The 27,900-nt window shown below is 43.7% G+C and overlaps 1 protein-coding gene across 7 annotated transcripts in view; it reads right to left on the bottom strand.

The window, feature by feature from the left end:
- Positions 1–27,900, bottom strand: part of ACACB (acetyl-CoA carboxylase beta) — a 272,288-nt gene that overhangs the window by 229,684 nt on the left and 14,704 nt on the right. For 4 of the 7 annotated variants that reach the window (XR_004540311.1, XM_033954376.1, XM_033954378.1 and 1 more), the window contains exon 2: positions 12,211–12,780. Coding sequence is in view for 5 of the 7 variants with exons in the window: in XM_033954376.1 (XP_033810267.1) it covers positions 12,211–12,770 (560 nt within the window). In the remaining 2 variants the exon portion in view is untranslated. Of the gene's footprint in view, positions 1–3,699; positions 3,786–4,015; positions 4,347–4,511; positions 4,667–12,210; positions 12,781–27,900 lie in introns of those variants that run through there. The other 3 variants (XM_033954381.1, XM_033954380.1, XM_033954379.1) reach the window with 3 other exon arrangements.

The raw sequence follows: 27,900 nt of genomic DNA, 5'->3' as shown, positions 1-27,900 counted from the left end.
AAAAAAATAAGACCTAGTGTGTTTTTTGGGTCCAAAATTAATATAAGACACTGTCTTATTTTCAGGGAAACACGGTACATATTATTGTGCTATCACAGTGTCGTCGTTCCCCCCCCCCCCCGAGAATGTTACTGCAACAATAAAGTTACTCACCATGCAGAGGCTTTTACTAATTCATAGATTTCTATGAAATAGTAAAAGCCTCTGAACGGAAATGGCTTTACTGTTGCAGTGTTGATTGTTTACTAAAACAGGAACGGCCATCATCAGAGGGTCAGTACAGTAACTCTGCCACCCACATCAAGCCAACTATGGGGCCAGCAGGACTATGGGGCACTGCTATCTCTTTTGCAGGTTTCTTAAGTTCCCTGTCTTTTCGTTTGGTTTTATCACCATACCACTGGCTATTACGATCAGCTGCAACACTCTTCAGCAACATGGAAAGTCAAGCTGCTCTGTGAACAGACTGAGACTGAGCCAGCACCTGATCCCCAGTCTACAAGAGGGTGGCAAGAGAAGTATTATTCAGTTTCTCCCAAGCATGTCATTGTCACAAGACCCTTGAAGTTGATTTAATCACCGATACAGGGAAGACAAGGTGGGGTAGGGAAGAGAAAGAGGGGAGATGGCTGCATGGCAGAGGGTGAGAGAAAGATGCTTAGCCAAGGAATGAAATGCTAGATAAAGGGAAATATAGGGAGACAGAGGAGATTTGGACGATGTACGTGGAGAGAGAATGTCGATGGACAGGAGACCCTGGCAAGAGAGAAGAAAGAGGAAAGCAGAAACCAGATACGTGGACCAACATGATTAGAAAATAAAATTACTTTTTCTAAATGTGGTCATTTTATTTTCTATTTTGGGATTAGAACGTGTCTGTTTTTGCCAGACCTGATCAGAGCTCAGGGGTACTCGATTTAAATTTATTAGACTTAAGGGGCAATTAGCTCGAAGAAGTTGAGAAACACCATTCTACATAAGATGTCACCAGAGTCTTTTACAGAGGCACTATCGCCTCCTTTATCCAGTAGGCCATTACTCTCTCCATTCACCCAACCTTCTGAGTTTTTGCCATCCCCTTATCTACCCTGTTGCAGATTTTGGTACTAACCACCAAAACATTCCTTGATGGCTCTTTCACACATTTATGAAAACACCAAAAAAGGACTATACTAAGGGCTAGACTCACTAAAGTCCACAAATCGATCCTATTCGTGTCCTATCCATTTCTGAGTCATTCTGGCCAATCGATTCAGTAAAGCTTGTCCATGCAAATGATCAAATCGGAAACATGCCCCCATTCGCGCACACGTCTCGCTGTAACATTGATCGACGCAAGTGCGCACTGTATCCTTGTTGGTTTTGAAGCACATAACGCATGCGCTAGCTCTTTAGGACCTCACTGCGTAGAAATGGGGCGGGATTTAATCGCGGACGTCATTGATGGGCTCCGAACGCGCCTACCGCAAAGCATTGTCGTAAAAAAATGCAACATAAGAACCAACCACTCCTCTGCATACTTGTGTTCCAAAAGAAGCAGATAGCATAGCCAATGAGCGCCATCCATTTCTCTCAGGAAGAGAACTAAGTTGCTAGAAGGCACAACAGTTAACAGCAGTTGAATGCGCTGGGATCATGCGCTGTTATATACAGCCTACGAATCCCAGGAGGCTGTGCGGCTCTTTCTGCCGTGAAGCACGAAGCAACCAAAGGCGACCCCGTGACGTCAGATGCACGCGACAATCTAGCTGGAAGGAAGGGGGGGAGGGATAGCTGGCCCTTAAAAGTTATTTTTGATATTTTTTTTTTAATTTGGCATTGATATATGAAATGTATAATGCGCAAGGAGAGCACAGGGTTAATCCGCGATTTTCTCGCCATGCACATTACAAATCCAAGATTCACTCCCGCGCTCGCTATGCGCATTCCAAATAAAATAAAAAATAAAAAAAACGCTTATGTACATGAAAGTTTACATATATTTTGGATTTTTTGCAGGGTAGATATATATATTTTTATGGGGTTCTTAACATGCATGCGGCAGTTGCTAGGCAGGAATAGTCGGCGAGGATGCAAAGCGACTGGTCCTCAGCAGTTGAAACTTTTTGGATCGGAAAGGCCAGTCGGTTTGGACGAAATGGTTTCATGAATCGATGCCTTAAGAAATCTGCATGCCTTTTTACTCATTTGCGTGCGCAGATCGGATCGGGTGCGGATGGGGTCTGGAGGAAGGTTAGTGAATCGAGCCGTAGTAGGAAAGTGAGCGCAAACCGAGCGGTACATGATCGGTTTGCTTAGTGAATCTAGCCCTTAAGTACCTACCTTGCTGGTAAAACCCCTTTCCTCGAAACGACCACCACTTAGTGCTCTCCTTTGTCACTTCCCACTCAGTTTCAACTGGAATGGACGGTTATATTAGAGGCCATTCCAAGGGCAGTTTATTTACGTCACCTATGCGAAGACCTTGTTAAAATCCAATAATCTACATCTGGCGCTCTCCCACTATTCAACTCTCTGGTCACACACAGCACTTGATCTAATTTTCTCTGACACTTCAGTTCTTATGATCTGCTGAATTCCAGAAACTCTGCTATCCCCTGTTTTAAGTGATCACACAAAACAAGAAATTTCTCAAAAACATTCAATACAGATAAAGGTCTTGGAAGTAGGTTTCTTAGCACCCTATGAACCATAAAAGTTCCACCGCTTGCCAACCTCTCATGCACCTGTTCTCCAGCCCCCCCCCCCCCTCACCCTTCACACTACCACCAAACAGCTACTATGAAAATAGACATTTTATAGTCAAATATATTTTATTGAGCAAGCACAACTGCAACAATACAAAGGTACCAAATACAAATCAGCTCAACATTTTAGAAAGTAACTCCCCCTCCCACCCCCAAACAAACCCAACCATACCCCCCCCCCACCCCCGGTCCTCCGTCCAAATACACAGTACCAAGAAAACAGCAAAGAAACAGGTGTGCCATTCTGTACAAAATGAATCACAAAACAAAATCAACAATTGAGCACCCGGCTACGAGCCAGAGGAGTCAAGGTAGTCCAAAAAGGTTCCCAAGTGCGCTGAAAGATTCGGCCTGGGAGAGAAGAAAGATCCTTCACATCCCTCCTTTCCCACATCAGGAGAGTGAAAATACATTTTATAAGTCACATATTTTCTGACAAATGTCTTTTTTTTTTTTCGCTCAAGAAATCTGGACTTGGGTAAGGGAATTCTGACTCTGGAAATCTCAAGAAATGTTATTTTAAAATAAAGTCCAATTAAAGAAGAAGAAGAAAAAAAACACAGAGTTAATCTTCATTTCTGTGCATGAAATGAAGGGGGAAAAAACTGTATAGTGCCCACAACTACTGTACTGGATTGTTCACATTCTCTGACCAAATTTTATCCAGTAAACTGTACATTATTATTAGCTCCTAGCATGCATCAAGTTAGGCTAAAAACTTGTAACCTGTTCTGAGCTCCTTGGGGACCTCAGGCTGGAAAACTAACTAACTAACGAAATAAATAAATATGTCCTTATGAATAGCACAGCCTTAAGAGTCTAGACTTCAAGCCACAAAGCTTTCAGCCAGTGCAGAGCTTCAAGTCCAAGTTTAGAAGCGATTATAGCTTATTTCAAATAGATTGCCTGTAAAAAGTTAAGGATCAGCAGCAGCAAGACCAGCCCCCCAGACCTGACTAATCGAAAAGGAGGTAGGCACTGGGGGATCCTTTCCCAAATTTCTGATTGGGGCACCAGCATGCTTAGCACCTGGCTTGATCAGCAGGTAAAACCGAGACAGGGGTGCAAAAAGATGTTATATAGGACTACGGTTATCCCTGAAAACTGGGAAGCGCCACGCGGGAGGGGGTGGAAGCGTGGGAAAGTTTTGGTTTTAAAAAAAGTGGAAATACATTTGGCTACAAAACCAAAGTCTCAATGGAAACCGTAAAGTTTTAATAAAACCACTTCAAAGCCCTATCTTCCGTCCCAAAAAATGCACCACCTACCTCTTTATTTTGCAGTTTTTCCCAGTCACCTTGTTACCCTGTTCGGTTTGCATTTCGCTCTAGCATATTAAAAACAAAGAGCCTCGACGCAATTTTTGGGTTTTATTTTTAAACTTTGCACGTAAAACTCCGTCAGAAAGAACCCCCCCTCCCCCAAACAATGGAAAAGTCCGTTTGCAAAAGAGAAAAAAAAGCCAGGCGACGGTCATTTGAGGTCACGATGCAGCCGGAGGTTTTGCTGCTTCCTACGGTAGGGAGCTCCGCCCTGCTCACTTTTGCAACCGAGCTGGCGGTCACCTGAATTTAAGGACCAGTGCTCGACTCCCACCCCAAAACCCTCCGAGGCGTTTAGGAACCGCCAGAAGCCGAACGATCAGGGACAGGAAGCTGCAGGTCTGCAGCTGAACTGGCAGGAACAACGGGGTAAGTTGTAAATACATCTCCCCTCCCCCCTGGAAATCCCTTGCAAAAAAAAAAAAAAAAAATGGATGCTGACCTTTTGGCAAACTCATCCTGGTCGCCACCGCTTTGCCTTGTTGCTAGAAAGTAAGCGATTGCATTTCTAGTGCTGCAAAATGCTGCCTGGCCTCGCGCCTCTCCCAGGGCCCGGACTTGACACCAGCGCGCTGTCTAGATAAGGTCTGGAAACACCCAATAGGCGGACTGGGAAACACACTGTAACCATGACCCCAAGTTACCCGTTGAAAAAAAAAAAAAATTCACCTTAAAGAACCACAAAGTCCTGCTCCAACTTTATTAGACACGGTGAGATAATCAGGAAGGCGATAAGTCTCTCCCCCCCTCCCCGTACGCTACTCCCTTGCCTTTTTGCATGGAGCAAAGAAAATATTAAAAACGACCCTGAAGTCCTTCTCTCCTCATTCAGGGCCAGGAAGGAAGCCGTGGGACTTCTGTAGACCCTCCAAAGAGCAGCCCCTGCTCTGCCTATTTCATTCCCCCCCCCCTCTCTCCTGGACAAGTAGAGCATGCAGTTTTTTATCAAATCAATTCCAGCACCACCTCCCTGTTCTTGCTGCCAAAGGTCTGCCAGAGAATAACAGGAAGGGGACAGAAAATAATTAGAAAAAGCCCAAGTTACAACTGTGAACTCCTTGTAAGTTACAGTCATGTGAAAAAAATTAGGACGCCCCATGAACTATGCGGTTCTTTCTTAAGAAATGTTCACATATCGATGTCAAATCTTTTATATATATATATATATGGCTAGGAAAGTGAGGCAATCGCAAGTAAACAACAAAACTTTTCCTTGATTTACTCACGAAACAAAAGATGTGCACAAAAATGTGTATTCTAACCGAGGAATAAATTAGGACACCCCACCTATCCTCCCCACTTAAAGTGGCTCAAATCACACACAGGTGTATCTTATCAAGTGCACATGATTAGAAAGAACATGGTTACTCAGCATTTTGAAGGCGTTTGTCCTACTTAAACCTCAGACATTCAGTTTGGTGTGCTCATGACTGCTGCAGTGAGATCAAAAGAGCTGTCGGAGGCCTTCAGAAAGAAAATTGTAGCAGCTTATAAGTCTGGTAAGGGACTTTAAAAAGATCGCGAAATAATTTGACAGCCATTCCACAAAATAGCGTACAGGTGGAGGACTTAAACTGCCAACATGCCCAGGTCTGGCCGTCCAAGCAAGTCGACCCCCCCCCCCCCAAGAGCAGACCGCAAGATGCTAAAAGAAGTCTCCAAAATCCCTAAAATGTCATCACGGGACCTCCGGGGATTCAAGACAAAGTTAAGACAAGTTCCTGCTGAACCAGAACGTACGCAGGTAAGGCTAGTCTCAGTTAGGGCGCTGGTCTTTGACCTAAGGGCTGCCGCATGAGCGGACTGCTGGGCACGATGGACCACTGGTTTGACCCAACAGCGGAAATTCTTATGTATGTCTCTACAATCAGAAAGAGGCCAGACTGAAGTTTGTCAGAGAGAACACAGACAAACATCAGGACTTCTGGAACAGTGTTCTATGGACAGATGAGTCTAAAATTGAATTATTTGGACACCAGAAAAGGGGTCATGTTTGACGTACAGCATTCCAGGAAAAGAACCTCATACAGACTGAAGCATGGAGGTGGCAGTGTCATGGTTTCAGGATGCGTTGCTGCAGCAGGACCTGGCCAGCTCCACCATGAATTCTACTGTGTATCAAAGGGTGCTTGAGAAGCATGCGAGACCATCTATAAGAAAGTTAAAGCTGAAGCAGAACTGGGCCCTGCAACACAACAATGACCCAAAACATACCAGTAAATCCACCCAAGGACTGGCTGAAAACTAAGACATGGAGAGGCCTGGAGTGGCCAAGTCAAAGCCCTGATCTTAAGCCCACTGAGATGCTTAGGAGTGTGTGGCGCAGTGGTTGGATCTACAGCCTCAGCACCCTGGGGTTGTGGGTTCAAACCCCGCGCTGCTCCTTGTGACCCTGGGCAAGTCACTTAATCCTCCATAGCCCCAGGTACGTTAGATAGATTGTGAGCCCACCGGGACAGAGAGGGAAAAATGCTTGAGTACCTGATTGTAAAAACCGCTTAGATAACCTTGATAGGCGGTATATAAAATCCTAATAAAAAACTAATAAACATGCTGTGGGACAGGGATCTTAAAGTCCCTCCTTGAGGGCTGCAATCCAGTCGGGTTTTCAGGATTTCCCCAATGAATATGCATGCATGCATGCATGCACATAGATCTCATGCCTATTCATTGCGGAAATCCTGAAAACCCGACTGGATTGTGGCCCTCAAGGAGGGAACTTTGAGACCCCTGGCTGGGTGATTTGAAATGGGCTGTACATGCAAGAAACCCCTCAAACATCTCGCAGCTGAAAGAGTTCTGCATTGAGAAGTGGACCAAACTTGCCTCAGACCGATGTCAGAGACTGGCAGGTGGCTACTAGCATCTCGCTGCAGTTATTTCAGCCAAAGGAGGGTAACACTAGCTACCGTTTCCCTGCAAATAAGACCTAGCATGATTTTTGACGTAGGTCTTAATATAAGCTCTACCCCAAAAATAAGCCCTAGTTAGATTGTCCCCGAAGCCCCTCCCTCCCTGCTGTGCAGCCAAACTCCGCTGACCCTCCCCACCGCGAGACCGACATACCTCCCCTCCAAACAGCATTGTCAGCAGCACTTTAAACAGGATGCTTCACGGTCTTCTCCTGCCGGGTCCTACCCTCTGCCGCATCACTGATGATGTTATCAGGGAAGGCCCCGGCAGGAGAAGGCCACAAAGCAGCCTGTTTAAAGTGCTGCCGACTTGGAGGGAGGTATGTCAGCCTTGCAGAGGGAAGGAGGGATAGAAGCTGTGCAAAGGTTCTGCTGCACGGGGGATGGGAGGGATAGAAAGATGTTGCAGAGGGAAGGCACAAGGGGATAGGTGAGGGGAGATAAGATGCTGCACATGTGGGGGAGAGAAAGGAAAGAGGAAGAATTGAGATGGAGGAGAGGAAGAGAGAGATGATCATGTAAATACCCTGAAAATAAGCCTTAATGCATTTTTTGGACCCAAAATTAATATGACAGTGTCTTTTTGGGGGGAACACAATATTAAGGTGTCCTAAATTATCCCTCAGTTAGAATACACATTTTTGTGGATATCTTTTGTTTCATGAGTAAATCAAGGAAAACTTTTGTGGTTTACCTGTAATTACATCACTTTCTTTTCCAGAGATAAATTTTAAAAAGACATCGATATGTGAACATTTCTTAAGAAAGAACTGAATATTTCATGGGGGTGTCCTAATTTTTTCACATGACTGTATGTGTAGGTAGAGAAAGGATAATGGATTTGATATATCACCTTTCTGTGATATAACCAGTGGTTTATATAGTATATTCAGGTACTGTCTCTTCCATAGTAGGAGGGGAAAATGAGAACATGGGGAACTGGGTTCATTGACTTTCTCCTGCCCCTATCATTACATCTCTTGACAACGTACCATTCCCCCTTTGACCCCCCTCACCCGGCTGTTTGAGCTTAGTCTACTTCAGTTGTTCCCAACCATGTTCTGGAGGACCACCAGCCAATCAGGTTTTCAGGATAGCCCTGATGAATATGCATGGAGCAGATTTGCATGCCTTTCACCTCCATTGTATGCAAATCTCTCTCATGCATATTCATTAGGGCTATCCCAAAAACCCGACTGGCTGTTGGTCCTCCAGTACGGGGTTGGAAACCACTTCTGATGCTTCACTTAAATATAATCAACCTTGTGGCTGTTGGAGATTTCAACTGTCTTGTGGATGGTTAGCACAATCGCAAAAGGCACTTCCTTCTCAGTATTTCTTCATCATATTAGGCTTCCAACTCACTCTGAAGGCCATACACTGGATTAGGGGTTCGTGGTAAAATCCGATAGGCCGCTATTGTAACGATGTCAAAAAGGAGTGTCATTCTTTTTAAAAAAAAAAGTGCACGCAAATGTGGTTCGAAGGGTCGCTAAATTTGCATGTGCCAATCGCCAACGATAGCGATCAGCATATGCGCAGAATACACCCACAATTTTTTTTTTTTTTTAAAAGACCCCAAATAGAAGATCAGCAGGAGGGATGCCCACTCCTCTCCTGCCACCACCATCAAGCAAACTCTCCCCCCCCCCCGACACCCCCACCCTGGAAGTGGGAGGGATGCCCAATCCCTCCTGCTGCCGTTGTACCTCTGTCTCCCCCCACCTTGTTCATGAAGACCAGCTGGAGGGATGTCTACTCCCGCCGGCCAGCAGGCCCGCCTCTTCAAAATGGCAGGCCTTCCCCTCCCCATCCTGGGATGTGCCAAGAAAGGGCCTAAGGTTCTGATTGGCCCAGGTTGCTTATGGGGGCCTCTTTGTTTCTCTGGGAGGGTCCTTAGGCGTCTGGGCCAATCAGAGCCTTAGCCACCTCCCTAGCCTACTTCATGAACTAAGTACACAGTACTAGGTCCAAACATCATTCTAATTTGTGATAACAGTAGTCAAGGCAATGCAAATGCCACCTAGGTTTTGTGATCAAACACTCACGAAAATTTACGGTACAAATTGGTCTTTGAATTATAGTACTGTTATATGCCTCAAGTTGTTCAATGGTTATAGAGCAGTGGTCTCAAACTTGCGGGCCCGCCAGGTACTATTTTGAGGCCCTCAGTATGTTTATCATAATCAGAAAAGTAAAATAAAACAGTTTTTTGATCATACATCTCTTTAGCTATAAATCACAATACAGTAATAATAATAATAATAATAACAGCTTATATACCGCAATACCGTGAAGTTCTATGCGGTTTACAAAGATTAAGCAAAGGTACAAATTGATTGACTTTAAGAGGGGAGGAAGAAAGAGGGTTAATAGGACAGGAAATCCATTTTTGAGAAGAGAGTGATCAATAGAACAAGTTAATCGCTATAGAGGGGAGAGAGAAGAGAGGATCAGTTGTCTAGATACTTTAGGAACAGGTGTGTTTTCAGACATTTCCTAAATTCCTCCTAAGTAGTGGGCGAAAGCAATTGTTCTAGGTCTTTACCCCATGATGCTGCTTGGTGCGAGAGAAAATGTTCATGGTGTTTTTTTCAGTTTACAACCTCTCATTGGGGGGGAAACGAAGTTGGAATGTGAGCTTCTCTTGTGTCTGTTGGCTGAGAAGATGAAAAGGTCACAATACAGTACTCCTCAGTTATTCGTGGGGGTTTCATTCCAGGAACCCCCGCGAATGTTGAAAAACCGCAAATACGGTTTTTAGCAGGGGAGACAGGAGAGGGCAGCCGGAGCGCCGGCAAGTGAAGGAAATCCCTTACGGCATGCTTCAACCGCCTCTTCCTGTACTAAAGTCGGGCCTCGCCAATCAGGAGCTGCGTGTCAAAGCAGCTCCCGATTGGTGAGGCCCGACTTTAGTACAGGAAAAGGCAGTCGGAGCATACCGCGAGTGATTTCCTTCACTCATCAGCGCTCCGGCTGCCCTCTCCTGCCCAGTCATTCGTCGGAAAATACCGTGAATTTGCGGAGCACTGTATTATTATTAAGACTTAGCCAAAAAGAAAGATTCATAAACTATAAAGAGTTTTCACCTCATGCAAAATTGTCATTTCTTTAATAAGACCTTAACTATTTTTTTCTGAGGCCCTCCAAGTACCTACAAATCCAAAATGTGGCCCTGCAAAGGCTTTGAGTTTGAGACCACTGTTATATAGTCAGCTAAAGATGAAGCCTGGTAATCGAGCAAGATCTATCAAAGGCCTTTACAAGCTATAGCGCCAGTTCTGAGCATCAGCCTGTAGATAAAAGATTTTCGGACTAGTGGCTTAGTAAAGGGGGGGGGTAAGGGGGGCAGTCTGCCCGGGCACCATCTTGCTCAGCACCTTCCCTTCCCCCATACGTTTTTAACTTCAGCGCAAGCAGCCACCAATTTGCGGCCCACGTCGGCTTCAGTGCTCCGACGTCACTTCTGGGACCCGCACCTAGGAAGTGATGTCAGAGAGTGCGCCAAAGCCGACGCTGGTAATAAGTTGGTGGCTGCTCATGCCAAAATTAAAAAGATATGGGGAAGGGGCACGAGCACACAGCAGGGGGGGGGGTGCCACCATCCCGAGCGCCTCTTACCCTTGGCTACACCACTGTTTCAGACCAATTTTATTCCTCTTCATAGCATTTTTAAGGTTCTCCGTACTTTTTAAAAATAAAACACAGTAATATAGTAATACAGTGTTCCCCCGCGAATTCGTGGTTTGCAAATCGCAGACTTGCTTATTCACGGTCTTCTCCAACCGCCTTTTCCTGTAGTGAAGTCAGGCCACACCACTCAGACCAGACCAGGTTTTCAGGGTATCATTAATGAATATGCATGAGAAAGATTTGCATGCCTACTACATCTATTTTATGCAGAGTTTTATACATTTATTTATTTTTGTTTTAACTTTTTATCTTTACATATTTCAAATTTTACAATCGTACCGTTTCCATGCAACTAAAGAAATAGAGAAATTTCACATTCTAGTTTATTTTCAGTATGTTTATAAGCTAGGTGAAGGATTCATCTTCTTGTTTTTTGCATGTCATCCCATATGAAATCTCAGAATTAGAAAAACATTTATAGGTCAGTTACCTTCTGCTAAAGAGGATTGTATCTGCCCTTTCTCACCAAACTTAGCTGAGGTCTGTTTTAAGTTGTTTCACTTTCAACACACCTCTGGGGAGGCTTACACAGCAAGAAACAAAAAGCGTCACGACATAAAATGGGTGAAAAAAAGGTTGGGACCAGGTGGTAATTGTTCAATGAGGAAGGTGTAAGGCAGTGGTAGGCAATTCCGGTCCTTGAGAGCTGGATCCAGGTCAGGTTTTCAGGATTTCCACAATTAATATGTATGAGATGGATTTGCATGCACTAATCTATCTCTTTTTTTTTAATTATTTATTTAATAATTTTTTATTCTAATGCAGCAATCTCACTAAATCAGATAATACTGAATATGATTCACAATCTTACTAAACTAATAGTAATAATGCAAGTTATCCATCCTACTATTAAAGAAATCCTACTTCACTGCATCACATAATCATCGTTGAGTCTGATTCACAATCTTAATATATTAATAGCATTAATGCAACTTATTTATCTATTATTATAACAAATCTATCCCTTGCCTCCCTAACCCCCCCTCCCCAGAGGCCTGGATCCACCATCTAACAGAATAAGGCAATATATTCTTTTATTAGACTTCTTTTTCTTTTTGGATATAACTTTCCCATATATCATTAAACTTTGCCCATTGATTTGTTAATAGGGCTGATAATCTGTATTTCTCACAGACTGTTCCCAGACGTTCCCTCGTATCTCTTAATGTAGGTACATCTTGCATACGCCATTGCTGAGCCAATGTCAATCTAGCAGCTATAAATGCCAAATCCACAAGTTTAGATTGAGAAGATGTTAAACCTTCTGCACTTCTCATGCATATTTATTGTGGATATCCTGAAAACCTGATCTGGCTCTGGCTCTCGAGGACCGGAATTGCCTACCCCTTGTGTAAGGGAAAGGAAGAGGAAGAGTCTTGGATGTCACACTACCAGCTGTTACTGAATGCACAACTATGTCACCAAGGCGGCAGCCGGTAAGTCTTGCTGCAGAACCGAGGGCTGAGTTTGGAGCACCAATTACAAGTATGGATGTTTTGCCTTTCCACCGGGGTAATACATATCCATGCATCTTACCTCATACTCAAAACAGAGCCCCCTGAATCCGGCAGCAAAGCGGTTGAAGAGGCTGGAGAAGTTCTACAGTTGGTAGCTGATTTATACAATCCCTCATCATCTGAAGAGTTATCTTCTGACGAGCCTAAAACAAATCTGGATAGCAATGGCTTTGATGATGATGTTGCTGTGCTGCCCAGACCCTGTTTTTTTATGGGACTGAACTTAACCTGCTGCAGATGGCTTGAAGATGAAGGCTGAGGCCGAGACAGAGATGCAGCTGTGCCTATGACCTGATTTTCCTGTGGCTGCAAAGGAACCGAGGCGGGAGGATAGCCAGGATCTTCAGGCGGATGATTGCATCGACAGGAGGCTGCTTTGTGCTTGCTGGCGTCTACAGATGGCGACCCGTTGTCCGCTTTATCCTGAGTGCGGGGCATTTCTTCAGGTACTTCATTTGCAGAGGCTGGAATCGAGGCTTGGCTTGCACCCTTGGACTCCTGGTTTGCTAGCTGATTCTTCTTCATGGCTTTCCAAATTAACCATAGCAAAGTCACAAGAGAGACAAATACGAGTACCATTCAGTTAACACTAAAAGAGAAGAAAAGGTTGTTGGCATTACAAAACAGTATTTATACCACATCTTGCTTCATTAATCAAATTAACACAGATGGCAACAATACAGTAGGGCTGAGAAGTTAAAGACAAGACAGTGGTGTTGTTTTTAATATGAGATGTTTTGAGGGTAATTTTATGAACAAAACACCTAAATTAGAGGCCAAGTACTTGGGTACCATTTTAAAGAGACAAATACGTAGATAGATGTCTGTCTCTTCAAAAAAATACTATCATCACATAAACTTTACCTTAAATGTGGGCACAGACCCATTCTACATATGTATATGTGGGTGTAAATATTTGTTTGAAAAATTAAGCATGTGCATAAATCAACATTTTTATAATAAATGTGCATGCTTGCATGAATTCTGCCCAAACTCTGTCCAGACTTCACCTCCCCAGCAATACCTATGCTAGAAATAATATGCATTTTTTAGTTCAATATTTTTTATTAGTAGAGTGGTACCTTGGTTTACGAGCATAATTCATTCCAGAAGCATGCTCGTAAATCAAATTACTCATATATCAAAGTGAGTTTCCCCATAGAAAGTAAAGGAAACTGGCTTGATTCGTTTTCCCCCCCCCCCCCCCCCGAGGCCAGTGGCACTGCTCTACCCCCCCTGAGAACCGGCATTGCTCCCTCCCCATTCACGAAGGCCCCCCTCCCCCCTGCGTGATCTTGCCACCCCCCCCCCCCCCACGATCTGGAATCCCCCCCCCCCCACGATCCGACATCCTCGCCGTACCCATCACCCACACGAACACATCACTTACCCCCCATCTGGCACCCGGCACCAACGCACAGGACATGTCCATGCCGGTGCCCAAAAATCTGTCGTCCTTTTCGCTGGGCCTTGAGCATCGGAGAGAGCAGGAACTAAGGCCTTGAGCATGCGCACATGTTCAAGGCCCAGCGAAAAGGACGACAGATCTTCGGGCACCGGCACCAGCATGTCCTGTGCGTTGGTGCCAGTGCCAGATGGGGGGTAAGTGATGTGTTCGGGTGGGTGGTGGGTGGGTGGGAGGATGTCGGATCGCAGCGGGGGGGGCACATGAGCAGGGGGTGCCGGATCGCGGGGGGAGGCGCTCGTACATCGAGGCAAGCTTGGTTTCCGAGGCGCCGATTTTGCAAATGTTTTGCTCGTTTTGCAAAACACTTGCAAACTGGTGCACTCGTAAACCGAGGTACCACTGTATTTGTATAAAATACAGAATACATTATAACATGAGTCATATGTATATATAAAAGAGAGACAATACAAACAATTAACATTTACTCATTAATACAACAAGACAGTATGGATATACAGCTCATTCAAACAAATCAACATGGTTTAACAGGCGCATGACTAATGTTCTAATGGCGCCCATATTTTATTAAATTTAATGCATTTAGGGCTCCTTTTACGAAGGCGCGGTAGGGCCTTAACGCGCGGAATAGCGTGCGCTAAAATGCTGCGCGCACTAGCCGCTACCGCCTCCTCTTGAGCAGGCAGTAGTTTTTTCGGCTAGCGTGCACTAATCCGGTGCGTGTGCTAAAAACGCTAGCGCACCTTCGTAAAAGGAGCCCTTAATCTTTCTGCAGTAACGTGCTTAAAGAAATTTGGAGCATTGAGACAAAGCAGCAGACTTCTGCATCTCAATGGCCATGAATTTGGAGGATGAGGTGTACAGCATCAGCATCTATGAGACAGACTTGGTTTTTCTTGTTACATAGATCTTTTTGGACCCCGGTTAGGCTACAAAGGTTAGATAGTTCTAAGTCTAATAGATGCTGGCACTATCGTCTTGATTTACAGGGACTTTGGATTAGAGAATGACACGGTGACAAAATTCATCACCGTTCCCGTCCCCGTGGATAACCGCAGGAAATAATCCCATGTCATTTTCTAGTGTCTGTTTCCACCTCAGTCCTTCTACACCAGCATTCTTCAAAGCAAAGCTTGCGGGTCAGTGGTTGTGGCCATTCATACTCTGATTCTTATGTGAGCCAAGGATAATGAAGCCATTGTGACATCACTGATGTGATTGGCTCTTAGGCACTGGTGGAATGAGGCATTATGACATCACAATTTCTGCTCTGGATACCAGAGACTATCATTCTGTAATGTCTGTTTCATCCTCAGTCCTTCTACACCAGCATTCTTCAAAGCAAAGCTTGTGGGTCAGTGGTTGTGGCCATTCATACTCTGATTCTTCCCTCTATTCTTAAAGAATGGCATGAAGATGGTTTCCCGCGGTTATCCGCAGGGACGGGAACGGTGATGAATTTTGTCACCGTGTCATTCTCTATTCCAGAATCTGGAGGTCTAAAGTCTATGGTACGCACTGTAGCCTTTTCTGGGGTACTACCAATCTATAGTAAAGGAGAGGAAAGGCTTCATAAGATAGAGAAAGTTTAATAAGTAGCTCAAATCCTGGTGTCAACAAGAAAGCTTTAGATAGAAGGATGGGGCAACATATGGAAAAACAAGAAGCTATATTGTAGTGACGGCCTATATCTTTCTGTGGTGGGAAGGAGGTTACTTACTGAGAAATTCAGACAGTATGGGGCTCATGATCGAAACTGAAATTTGTCTAAAAACCCACAAAGTCGGCACTTAGACAATCTAAAAGACAGGTCCAACTGCAAATAATCAAAAATGTTTTGGATGTATCCAGGGAGATTTTAGGCCTCTGAATGCCACTGTGCGCCCAGAGCTGAAAAGGGTAGTTTTGGAGGAGTGGTTAGGGCGGGAGGTGAGCCGACCTAGACTTAGTTGTCCTACAGTGATAATCTAAAGTTTGACAAGACTTCCTGGATGGAATTTATATGTTGTGACTTAAGAGATTTAAAAAACAGGTATAAGTACCCAAAAGGTATCAAAAGTGACCAGATAACCACTACAGAGACCAGGTAAAGACCCCACACATACTCCTCCCATGTTCACTGATCCTGTTGCACCCCCACAAAGATCGGAATAAAAACATACATACCTGCCTCCAAAACATCAGCACCTGGCATAGGAAAGCCTAGTACAGCTGCACAGAGGTGGCTTAAGTAAGCTGAAGTGTGGGCTAGCGAACCATAGAGAGGACAACCCAGGCTCATAAGCCACTCTTAACAACTACATTCATATTGGAATCTGTGAGCCTACCAAAAAAAACCCCAAACCCTAGCTAATGGGGTTGTAGACAGATGGGTATAGTGGGTTTTGGGGGCGTTTAAGGGGGGCTCACCATATCCTATAAGGGAGTTCTGGTGAGATGTTTTATGTGGCACCCTTTTTTGTGAAGTTCAAAGCAGTGCCCTGTAAGGCACTCCACTGCTTTGGTGCCATGTCTGAGTGACCCCTCCCACATCCAAAAGGTCTTGTTCTGGGCATTTGGGACTTGGACAAATTTTTGGTTGAGAATGTGGTATATAGATAGACGACCTGGCGGTCTGGACAATCAATAGCCTGGACGTCCAGATAGATGATCTTAAAAAAAAAAAAAAAAAAAAAATTTTTAAGATGCATTTTTCAAGAATGGACATTTTGCCATTGCTGACTTTGGACAATTAGCGCCCTACGTTTAAACCCAACTTAAGATGTTTCTTTTGATTATGCCCCTCAGTATGTTACCTGGTGTTTAAACTTGAGTGTGGGGTGATAAAGGGCAGTGGGTGAAATCAAAGTCTCCTCCCCAAAAAAAAAATTTAAAAAAAAAATTTAACAGCAGTGGGGGAAGGTAATGCTAACATCATCATCAACAAAGAAGGGACTGAAGAGTAGGCAAAATCATTATAAAGCCATCAGTAAAAAGTTGCTGGAAAGCGATAAGCATGAAATCTCGTACTTTAGCTAATAAAGTTAATCAGTTGCAAGCCCTGATGATAGAAACGGACTTGATTTCTTTGTTATCACAGAGACATGGTTCAATGACTCCCGTAAGTGGGATGTTAACCCACTGGGAATTAACCTTTTTAGAAAGAATAAAGATGGCCGAAAGGGCAGAAGAGTAGCGCTATATGTGAAAAACAGCATTAAAGTAGCTGAAATACAGAGGTCCTGTTGATCGGAGGAAACATTATGGATCAGCTCAAAGAGAGAAGATGGAACCTCTATATACGCAGGGGTCAACTATAGGCCTCCAATACAAACAGAGAAGCTGGACAAAGAGCTGGTTGCAGACATCCAAAACCTGAGGCTGAAAGGGGAAGTGATGTCACTAGGAGATTTCAACCTTCCTGAAGCGGACTTGAATGTCCCCCGACTGCAGAATCAGAAAGAAATTGTAGATGCTAGTGCTGCCCGAGTCACATCAGCGAATCAATTTGTTTCCCCCCCCAAAAAAAAAAAATCAGACTCACCAGTTCAAAGTTACACTTGAGAATGAAGTGGATATCATGCCGTTCACAGAAGAAAGCATTTATGAACTTGAAAAACTGAAGGTGGACAAAGCCATCAAATTGGATGGGATTCATCCCAGAGGGGTTCTGTCAGGTCCTCTTAAAGATTTGATCAATAAATCCTTGGAGATGGGAGAGATTCTGTGGGATTGGAGAAGAGCGGATGTAATCCCTCTACACAAATGTGGACACAGAGATAAAGCAGGAAACTACAGGCTGGTAAACCTCAATTTGGTTATTGGAAAAATAATGGAAGCATTGCTGAAGGAAAGGATAGTGAATTTCCTAGAATCTAATGGGTTGCAAAATCCAAGGCAACATGGTTTTACTAAAGGTAAATTGTGCCAAATGAATCTGATTGAGCTTGTTTATTGTGCGAACAAAGAATTGGATTGAGGACCTGAACTAAATATAATTTACTTAGATTTCAGCAAAACCTCTGACACTGTTCCTCATAGGAGGCTCTTGCCATGCTGAAGTTTGGACCCAAAGTGGTGAACTGGATTAGAAACAGGTTGATGCCAGAGGGTAGTGGTTAATAGGATTTGCTTGGAAAAAGGAAAGGTGAGTAGTGGAGTGCCTCAAGGATCAGTGCTGGAACAGATTCTGTTCAATATGTTTGTGAGGAAATATGTTTGTAAGGAAAGCTAACAGAATGTTGGGTATCATTAAGAAGGGTATCACGACCAGGACGAGGGAAGTCATCATGCCGCTGTATCGTGCAATGGTGCGGCCGCATCTGGAGTACTGTGTCCAGTACTGGTCGCCGCACCTCAAGAAGGACATGGCGATACTAGAGGGAGTACAGAGAAGAGCGACTAAACTGATAAAGGGAATGGAAAATCTCCCATATACCGACAGATTAAAACAGCTAGGACTTTTCTCCCTGGAAAAGCGGAGACTTAGAGGAGACATGATAGAAACCTTCAAGATCCTGAAAGGCATAGAAAAAGTAGACAGGGACAGATTTTTCAAATTAAGGGGCACCACAAGTACAAGGGGTCACTCGGAGAAACTGAAAGGGGACAGGTTTAGAACAAACGCTAGGAAGTTCTTCTTCACTCAGAGGGTGGTGGATACATGGAACGCGCTTCCAGAGGCTGTGGTAGACAGGAACACATTAAATGGTTTCAAAGAAGGTTTGGATAGATTCCTGGAAGAAAAAGGGATTGAAGGATACAGATAGATCTCAGGCAATGGGCTTGATGGGCCACCGCGGGAGCGGACCGCTGAGCAGGATGGACCTCTGGTCTGCCTCAGCGGAGGCAACTTCTTATGTTCTTATGAGCAACATTGCCAAAGGGTAAGATTTGTCTTTTTGTAGACGATACCAAGATTTGTAGCAAACTGGACACCCTGGAGAGAGCAGAAAACATGAAAAAAGATCTGCAAAAGTTGGGAAGAATTGTCTAATGCTCGACAACTACTGTAAAATTCAATGCAACGTGCAGTGTGATGCATTTATGAATTAGAAATCTGAGGGAGCCGTATGTGCTCAAAGGTGAGAGGCAGGCTGATATGCATGGATAAGGAGAGGGACCTCAGGGTGACGGTGTCTGAGGATCTGAAGGTGACAAAACAGTGTGTCAAGGAGACTAGGCTGTATATAGAGAAAAGTGTAATTGGCAGAAGAAAGGAGGTGTTGATGCTCACGTTCAAGTTATTGGTGCGGCCCCACTTGTGTTCAGTTTTGGAGACCTTATCTGGCTAAGGATATAAGACAACTTGAAGCGGTCAAGAGGAAGGCAATGAAAATGGTAGGGAGTTTGCACCAAAAGACGCATGAGATGAAACTGGAAAACCTGAATATATATACTCTAGAGAAGAAGAGGAACAGGGGTGATATGATACAGATGTTTAAATACTTAAAAGGTATTAATATAGAACAAAATATTTTCCAGATAAGGGAAAATGGTAAAACTAGAGAGCATAAATTGAGGTTGCGGGGTGATAAGACTTAGGAGTAATATTAGTAAATTCTTTTTCAGAGAGGGTGGTTGATCCCTGGAATGCCCTTCTGAGAGAGGTTCTGGGCCACTGGAGCAGAATCTTTTCAGTAGGTGAGGCTTGGGGGATTTATTAAATTTGGGGTCATGGGGGAGGGGAGATAGTGTGTACCCAAATACTTTAGGCTCAGGCCCACCCAAACTGGCACATCTGCCTATGCCACTAGGCCAATTGTACGCAAATATAAACCATATATAATTTTTGGTAAAGTAGTATGGCTGCCATGTTAGTCTACTTTAAAAAATAATAAATAGGAGAAAACCTCAAAATAAGGATACATTTATTGGATTAACATACATTTTTGAGAAGCTTTTGCAGGTACAGCTGCCTTATTAGGCGATTATAAGCAAAGCATGCCAAAATGAAAATATAAATTATGAAATATGAAAAGCATTCAAAGATAGTCTCTCGAGAGAAGTGGAGGGAGAAGGAGAGCATGAGAAACAGGGAGAGGTGGATGGATAATCAGAAGATGATAAAGCAATTAATTTTATAGTTTGTAAGGCAATAAGAAACCAGGATTCTTGTCGGACAAGTGTCAATTTAATCAAATTAACTTCAGGAGGTCTCATGTTTCATTAAATTTTAACTTGATATACAAGCAATGTCTTGCTATACAAGTACATACAGTATACACATATCGCAACTGAGCCGATGGCGCTCTCTCTGACGCTGCAAGAGTGTAGTGACTGTTCCAAACAAGTAAAGTATTGCAATGCGAGGACATACAGTATACACCCGTCACACCATCACAACTGAGCTGATGGTTCTTCTCTCTCTGACGCTGTAGGAGTGCAGTGAGCGAGGTCTTGCAATACAAGTACGTATAAGTATTTTGTATTAAAGTTTTTGGGTTGTGGAACGAATGAGTTTCCAATATTTCCTTTGGGGAAATTTGCTTTGATATACGAGTGCTTTTGGATTACAAGCATGCTTCTGGAACGAATTATGCTTGTAAACCAAGGTTTTACTGTATATATTTTCATTGTTAACTTTTGCTCATAACTGACCTGAAGTGAGCGGTTCATAGACAACGGCGCGAAAGACAAAAGCGCGCGCTGACAATTGAGCACAGCGCGCACCGCCGCACCGCTCTAAATTACAGTTTTTAGGGGCTCCGACGGGGGGTTTTGTTAGGGAACCCCCCCCCCCAGTTTACTTAATAGACATTGCGCCGGCGTTATGGGTGGTTTGGGGGGTTGTAACCCCCCACATTTTACTGTAAACTGAACTTTTTCCCTAAAAACAGGGAAAAAGTTAAGTTTTCAGTAAAGTGTGGGGGGTTACAACCCCCACAACGCCCCCACAACGTGGCGCGATGTCTATTAAGTAAAGTGGGGGGTTCCCCCCCCACGCCCCCCCCCATCGGAGCGCTAAAAACAGTAATTTAGAGCGGCGTGGCGGCGCGCGCTGTGCTCAATTGTCTGGGCGCGCCTTTGTCCCGGCGCGCTTTTGACCTGACACCGAAGTGAGCAGATGTGCCTTTAAAAGCTTATAAAAAAATTTAAAAAGTTAGTCCAATAAAAAAGTATTAGCTTATTTTCCTCTTATTTCTAATTTGTTAATTTTTGTAAGCACCCTGAAAACCACACCTGTTTTCAGAGTTTCAAGGACCTGGTTTTGGGAGCCTGTGTTATACCCTGAGCTGACCACTTGATGTCCTCTTTTATTCACAAAACGGCATGAAAAGAGTTGGCTGCTACAAGAAAAACCACAGGCCAATTTTGATTAGAGAATGACACGGGGACAAGTTTGTCCCTGTCCCCACAGGAACGCAATTTCCCCATCCTGCACCCCACAAGTTTTGGTCACTGTCCCTTCCCCATTCCTGCAAGCTCTGCCTTAACTGCAATAAGCCTTAAACACTTATGATTGTAAAGTGTTTGAGGCTTGTGCAGATGAGGACAGAGTTTGCAGGAATGGGGCAGGGACTGGAAAATAACTCAACGGGAAAATGAGTGCCCGCGAGGACGGGGAAAAATTTGTCCCCGTGTCGGTCTCTATTGCAGATTTCTCAAAGTACAGAAGGCAGCTTGAGAAGCTCAAGAGGTCATATTCAAAACAAATACATGGAAATGCAGACACAAATATTCACAAAAAAAAACATTCGTAGCCAATACTTTATACATCTCAAAATAAGAAAGCTGCCAGAATCAAAAATTATTACATTAACCAACATGTTAATCAATGGGAACCAATAATACAAGGTAGATAAGCTGAAACCAGAGCTTCTGCTTTTTGAATTGTATCATATAGTAGTGCAGGACACCGGTAGATATTGAAATCAATAGTTTTAGTAAGTATGAGTATGCCTCAGCCCCACCACTCTACCACTCTACCACTCTTGACTGCGGAGAGAATTATGTGGCACTTCATCACTGGCTGCTCATTACCCAATAATACACTCTGGATACTTTTTGAGTCGGATGACACGCATGACCTCGGGAGACCCTTGACACAGCGCCTGTTGGTGCGAAACATGTCGGGTTAAACTCCTAGTCATTGGCTGATAACAGCTATACAAACAAGCTAAGTACACTCATTATATTTAAACTGAAAATATCTAAAAAATGTATTTTAAACAACGTTTATAATAGCATGTATTATTGGGTAATGAGCAGCCAATGATGAAGTGCCACATAATTCTCTCCGCAGTCAAGAGATAGTACAGCGGTGGAATGGGGGGGCTGAGGCATACTCATACTTACTAAAACTATTGATTTCAATATCTACCGGTGTCCTGCACTACTATATGATACATTGATATTTGTTCCCGGTAAAACAATAGTTATTATAATAGCCATACTTTTTTGACGGCTTTTTGAATTGTAGGCATTAAGCTATGGAACGCATTGATGGGGCAGTTACGGCTGAATTCTGACTGGTTAAGATTTAAAAAAACTATTGAAAATGCAATTGTTTGCTACAGCATTTTTGTGAAATGTCCAAGGTTTTCAGTAGCACAGTGGGTTCTTTTAAGAGTAGTTGTTTTTAAGATTTTGCTTTATAATGTTTAATCCTAAGTTTTTTATGTTTGTACTTTTTATGTGGGGTGTGTGTGGCGCAGTGGTTAAAGCTACAGCCTCAGCACCCTGAGGTTATGGGTTCAAACCCACGCTGCTCCTTGTGACCCTGGGCAAGTCACTTAATCCCCCCATTGCCCCAGGTACATTAGATAGATTATGAGCCCACCAGGACAGATGGAAAAATATTCGAGTACCTGAATAAATTCATGTAAACCGTTCTGAGCTCCTCTGGGAGAACAGAATAGAAAATTGAATAAATAAATACTGTGAACCACCTAGTTGTAGATGGTATATCAATTTTTAAAATAATAAATGTACTCTTATAGTAAAACATGTCTTATAGTACAACGAAAGAAAAGTCCTGAAAACAGTGAGAACACCAATGCACCCATATGATAATTTCAAAAGATTTCAGTACTAATGTCTCTGGTATGTTCTACGAAGAAAGTCACTGCTAGATTAAATCTATAAAAGACCAAAATTACTAGTAAATATATTGTACCTCTAAAAATGGATATATCACACACATCTCTTAAAACTTTCTTATTTTTACTGGTAGGATACAGACCTCCAAATTCCTCTAGCTTGGTAACTTCTAGTCCCACAAAATCCTCTGCTACGTTAATCATGCCAGCATGGTTCCAGGAAGCTTCACATAATGTCAACAGGCAGCATGTGCTCCTTGTGTTTTCAGCTAGCATTGCTGCTATATTTAAAATTTCCCATATCTAGTACACCGGTGCTAACAGCTGACCAGTATAAAATCTATGACCTCTAGACATGCCCTACACAAGTCATCAGCAGGGCTTTCAGAGAGAAGATTCTAACTGAACTGGAGTGGGCAACCTTGGTCCTCCACGACCACCACTCAAGTCGGGCTTTCAGATTTCCTCAATGAATACGCAAGAGAGCTATTTGCATGCGCTGCCTCCACTGAATGCAAATACTGTAGATCTCTTGCATATTCACTGTCTCACAATATAAAAACACTATTCATGCATAATATAAATCATTTTATTAAATAATCACATAATATCACATCTTTGAAATTATTAATAAATAATCAAAATATTCACACATCATAAATAAATAACCTTCCCTGTCTTTTAATATATATATACTAGTCTTTAAGCCCGTTACATTAACGGGTGCTACAATATGTGTGTGTCTGTATTTATTTCTTTCTCTCTCCTTAGCCTATTTCTGTATTTCTTTCTTTCTGTCTTTCTTTCGTTTTCATCGGCTGTCCACCACCACCCCTTGCCTGCTCCCCCTGTCCATTCTCCCTTCCTTTTTCTTCCCCTGTGTCCACCACCACACCCCTTCACTGCTCCCCTTATCCAGCAGCAGCCCTTCTCCCTTTGTTTTAACTCCCCCTTGTCCAGCAGCACCTCTTTCCTGCTCCCCTTGTCCAGCAGTAGGCCTCCCTTCCTTCCCCCCCATTCATCAGCACCTCTTCCCCTGTCCAGCAGTACCTCTTTTCTGTTCCCCCTGTCCAGCACCTCTTCCCCTGTCCAGCAGTACCTCTTTTCTGTTCCCCCTGTCCAGTAGGCCTCCCTTCCTTTTCCTGCCCCCCCTGTCCAGCAGCACCTCTTTTCTACTCCCCCTGTCCAGCAGTAGGCCTCCCTTCCTTTTCCCCCCTCCCGTCCATCAGCACCTCTTCCCATGTCCAGCAGCAACCCTTACCTCCACCGACATCCGCCTGAAGCCGCTGCGGCCTGCAGGCACCAACAGCCTCTGCGGCCTGCTCCAACTCCCTCCTCGCCTTCGCTTGCCGATTTCCCCCCTCCCCACCTTCCGGGGAAGCTTTGTGTGTTTCGGCAGCCTCCTGTCTGCGGGCCGCCCGCCCGTAGTCCCTGGCCCATTCGAGAGAGGAGCCACGGCGGGCGGTGAGCAGGCAAGAGGGAGGAGGGTGAGAAGAAGATGCTGGCAGGTGCGCCTGTGCCCCCCCTCCGAATCAGCGGAAGCAGTGAGGCGGCACTCTGGCGGTGAGTGACGGCGAGGGGGGAGTTGCTCTGTGTTCTGACCTGCCTCCGTGTTTGAAAATCGAATTCAGCACGGAGGCACACCTCACAGCGCCAGGAATCACAAAGTTTCAAGAGCGCATGCGTACTCTAGGGTTTTATTATTATAGATACATATATATTTATTTTTTTTTAGTCTTTATCTCAAAACACCATTTCACTTACATGTTCATCACCATACTGAAGTTCTTTCTAACCTCCATATGTTTAGATGTATGCTGTAGTTCTTTCCAGACACGTTAAACAAAAGACTCCTCGTGAGTTATCCATTACCCTAAACTCTATTCAATATACAATACATTCATCGATTAAAATATTGGGAGTTGTTTTTGACCAGAACTTGACCATGAAGAATCAGATTGACATTGTATTATATGCTGTGGAAATTGTGTACCATTAGACCATACTTTTAACTTTCAGCATTCAGAGTCCTGATTCAATCACTATTACTGAGTCATCTTGATTATTGCAACATCGTTTATATCACTAGCACCAAAAAGAACATGGCCAGACTCATACAGAATACTGCCGTTAGGCTTATTTATGGCCTAAAGTTTCACCACGTGTCCCCCTTTTTATCGTAAACTGTACTAGCTCCCAGTAGAAGCCCGAATAATTTTCAAGCTGGGATATATCCGTTATAAGGTTGCCTTTGGCTATGCCCCACCTTACTTAGTCGATAGATTCTCATTAGCTCTCCAAAGATATACAGTGTTCCCCTGCAAATTCGCAATTTCAATCATTCGTGGTATTCTCAGACCGCCTCTTCCTAGGACAAATAAATGATGTAGAACATTACAAACGCACTACGATGCACAATAGTGTCCAAACAGGAAAAAAAGATCCAAACCCTAAAATCGGCATCTTTCTATCGACTGGACTCCGTGGGTTCTTTGAGGTCTTTTTTCCTCTGTTTGGACGCTATTGTGCATCATAGAGCATTTCTAGTGTTAAGAACATAAGAATTGCTGCTGCTGGGTCAGACCAGTGGTCCATCCTGCCCAGTAGTCCGCTTACACGGCGGCCCCCAGGCCAAAGACCAGTGCTCTAAATGAGTCCAGCCACACCTGCGTTCATCCCAGTTTAGCAGGAACTTGTCCAGCTTAGTCTTGAAATCCTGGAAGGTGTTTTCCCCTACAACAGACTCCGGAAGAGCGTTCCAGCCCTCCACCACTCTCTGGCTGAAGAAGAACTTCCTTACGTTTGTTCGCAATCTATCCCCTTTCAACTTTAGAGAGTGCCCTCTCGTTCTCCCTACTTTGGAGAGCGTGAACAGTCTGTCTTTATCTACTAAGACTATTCCCGTCTGTATTTTGAATGTTTCGATCATGTCTCCAATCTCTCACTGTAAGGCAATTCCTCCAGCCCCTTAACCATTTTAGTCGCTCTCTCTGGACCCTTTCGAGTAGTACTGTGTCCTTCTTCATCTATGGCGACCAGTGCTGGACGCAGTACTCCAGGTGAGGGCACACCATGGCCTGGTACAGCTGCATGATAACCTTCTCCGATCTGTTCGTGATCCCCTTCTTAATCATTCCTAGCATTCATTCCTTTTTGCCGCCACAGTATATTGTGCTGACTGCTTCATCGATTTATCAATCAGAACTCCCAAGTCTCTTTCCTGGGAGGTCTCTCCAAGTACCGCCCCGGACATCCTGTATTCGTGCATGAGATTTTTGTTACCGACATGCACCACTTTGCATTTATCCATGTTGAACCTCATTTAGAAACATAGAAATTGACGGCAGAAAAGGGCCATAGCCCATCGAGTCTGCCCATACCAATGACCCACTCCCTGACTTTTACTCCCCTATAGATCCCACGTGAATATCCCATTTTCTCTTAAAATCTGACACGCTGTTGGCCTCAATCACCTGCTGAGGCAGCTCGTTCCAATGATCGACCACCCTTTCGGTGAAGAAGTACTTCCTACCATCACCTTGAAATTTCCCTCCCCTGATTTTCAGCGAGTGTCCTCTGGTTACCGAGGGCCCTGTAAGACTGAAGATATCATCTTTCACCTCTATACGCCCCGTGATATACTTAAAGGTCTCAATCATGTCAAAGCCCATGTCAAACATGTCAAAGCCCATTTCTCGAGCTTGATTATGTCACTTTGTAGATCTTCGCAATCCCCCTGAATCTTCACTACTCTGAATAACTTTGTATCATTCGCAAATTTAATCACCTCACTCGTCATATCAATGTCCAGATCATTTATAAAGATGTTGAAGATGTATGTGATGTACATGTCATCTATTCTAGTGTATACTTATGAAGGGAATTAAAAAAAAAAAAAAAATTCTGGAATCCCTCGTGGCACACCCAGAATCTCTTTGGGGCACACCACTGTGCCATGGCATACATTTTGAGACACACTTTGATGTAAAGAGAAGGGAACTTTCCCTAGGAAACTACCCACCCAATTTTTAGGAGGTGAAGCACTCAGTAGCCATCTTTTACTTAATATATATGATTTTAACTCAAGTTTGTGGGTTTTATTCTCCTTAACATGCCCTTTTTTCCTTTATTTTCTAAGATATCACAAAAAAATAAACTAAAGCTCTTTCTGCTACAAAGTAAATGGACTCCAAATTAGTACTGCAAATCCCATGGAAACAAAAAATTCCAAGACTGCATCCCAGTACTGCTGTGTTTTGCTTCCAAAATACTTTCTTCTAGCCACGGATGTAAATAACACATTTTCAAGTCAGCCTACTGTGCCAAACACTGCTATATAGACAACTAGGGGAAAAAAAGAGTCACTTCTGAATATGGAGGGGGGTGCTGAAAAGTTCTCAGCACAACCAAGAATAATAATAATCATTTTATTCTTATATACCGCCAAAGCCACGATAGTTCGAGGCGGTGAATGACATGGAGCCATGAAACTTACAAGTTATTCCACATATTCATCCCCAAGTTCAACACACTTGGAACATCGTGTCTGAAGTTTCTGTAACCCTTCCAAAAAAATACTCCGATGTCTGGTTACTGAAATACTGCTCCACTGCTGCAACCACCGTAAAATCACTTGAAAACAGTCACCATTTCAAACTCTTTTTAAGATTTGGAAATTTATGCCAGTGTCTCTCAAAATTTTTTTTAGCTCCAGCACACTAATGGAACAAATGTTTTGTTTTTTTTATGTGCTACAAAAAAAAAAAAAAAGAGGACCCATGCCCCATTCTTCCCACAAACCTGTCCCACCCCAAGCTCCATATGAACCTCTTCTTGTCTTCCCTTAGCATGTGCAGACATTGACGCAATGACATTGCAAGCATATTTACATCAAGTCAATGTCCGCGCATGCTCTGAGGCTTTCAGACGCAGCCCTGTGCTATCATGCTGGCAGACTTGCATACAAATCATCCATTCTTGAATCCCTGGCGGCAGACCCGGAATCTCTTCACAGCGCACAATTAGCAATACACTGATCTATGCACAGAAACCCCCAATTGTGTCAAAACATCCATCATTTTACCAGTCTTGTGAGCAGGTGCATTGCCTTGCAAAAAATAACTCCTCTCCGCAGCTTCCCTCTCCTTTTTTCTTTCAATGCCTCCTTCAATCGGCACAGCAAATTACTGTAGTATTTTAAATCAAATGTTTGGTCTCTTGGAAGAAAGTCATTACAACACCTTCCTGATCCCAAAACATTGTG

This window comes from Geotrypetes seraphini, chromosome 8 (assembly GCF_902459505.1).
Source record: "Geotrypetes seraphini chromosome 8, aGeoSer1.1, whole genome shotgun sequence".
Lineage (NCBI taxonomy): Eukaryota > Metazoa > Chordata > Amphibia > Gymnophiona > Dermophiidae > Geotrypetes > Geotrypetes seraphini.
This window is presented reverse-complemented; position numbering and strand designations above follow the sequence as displayed.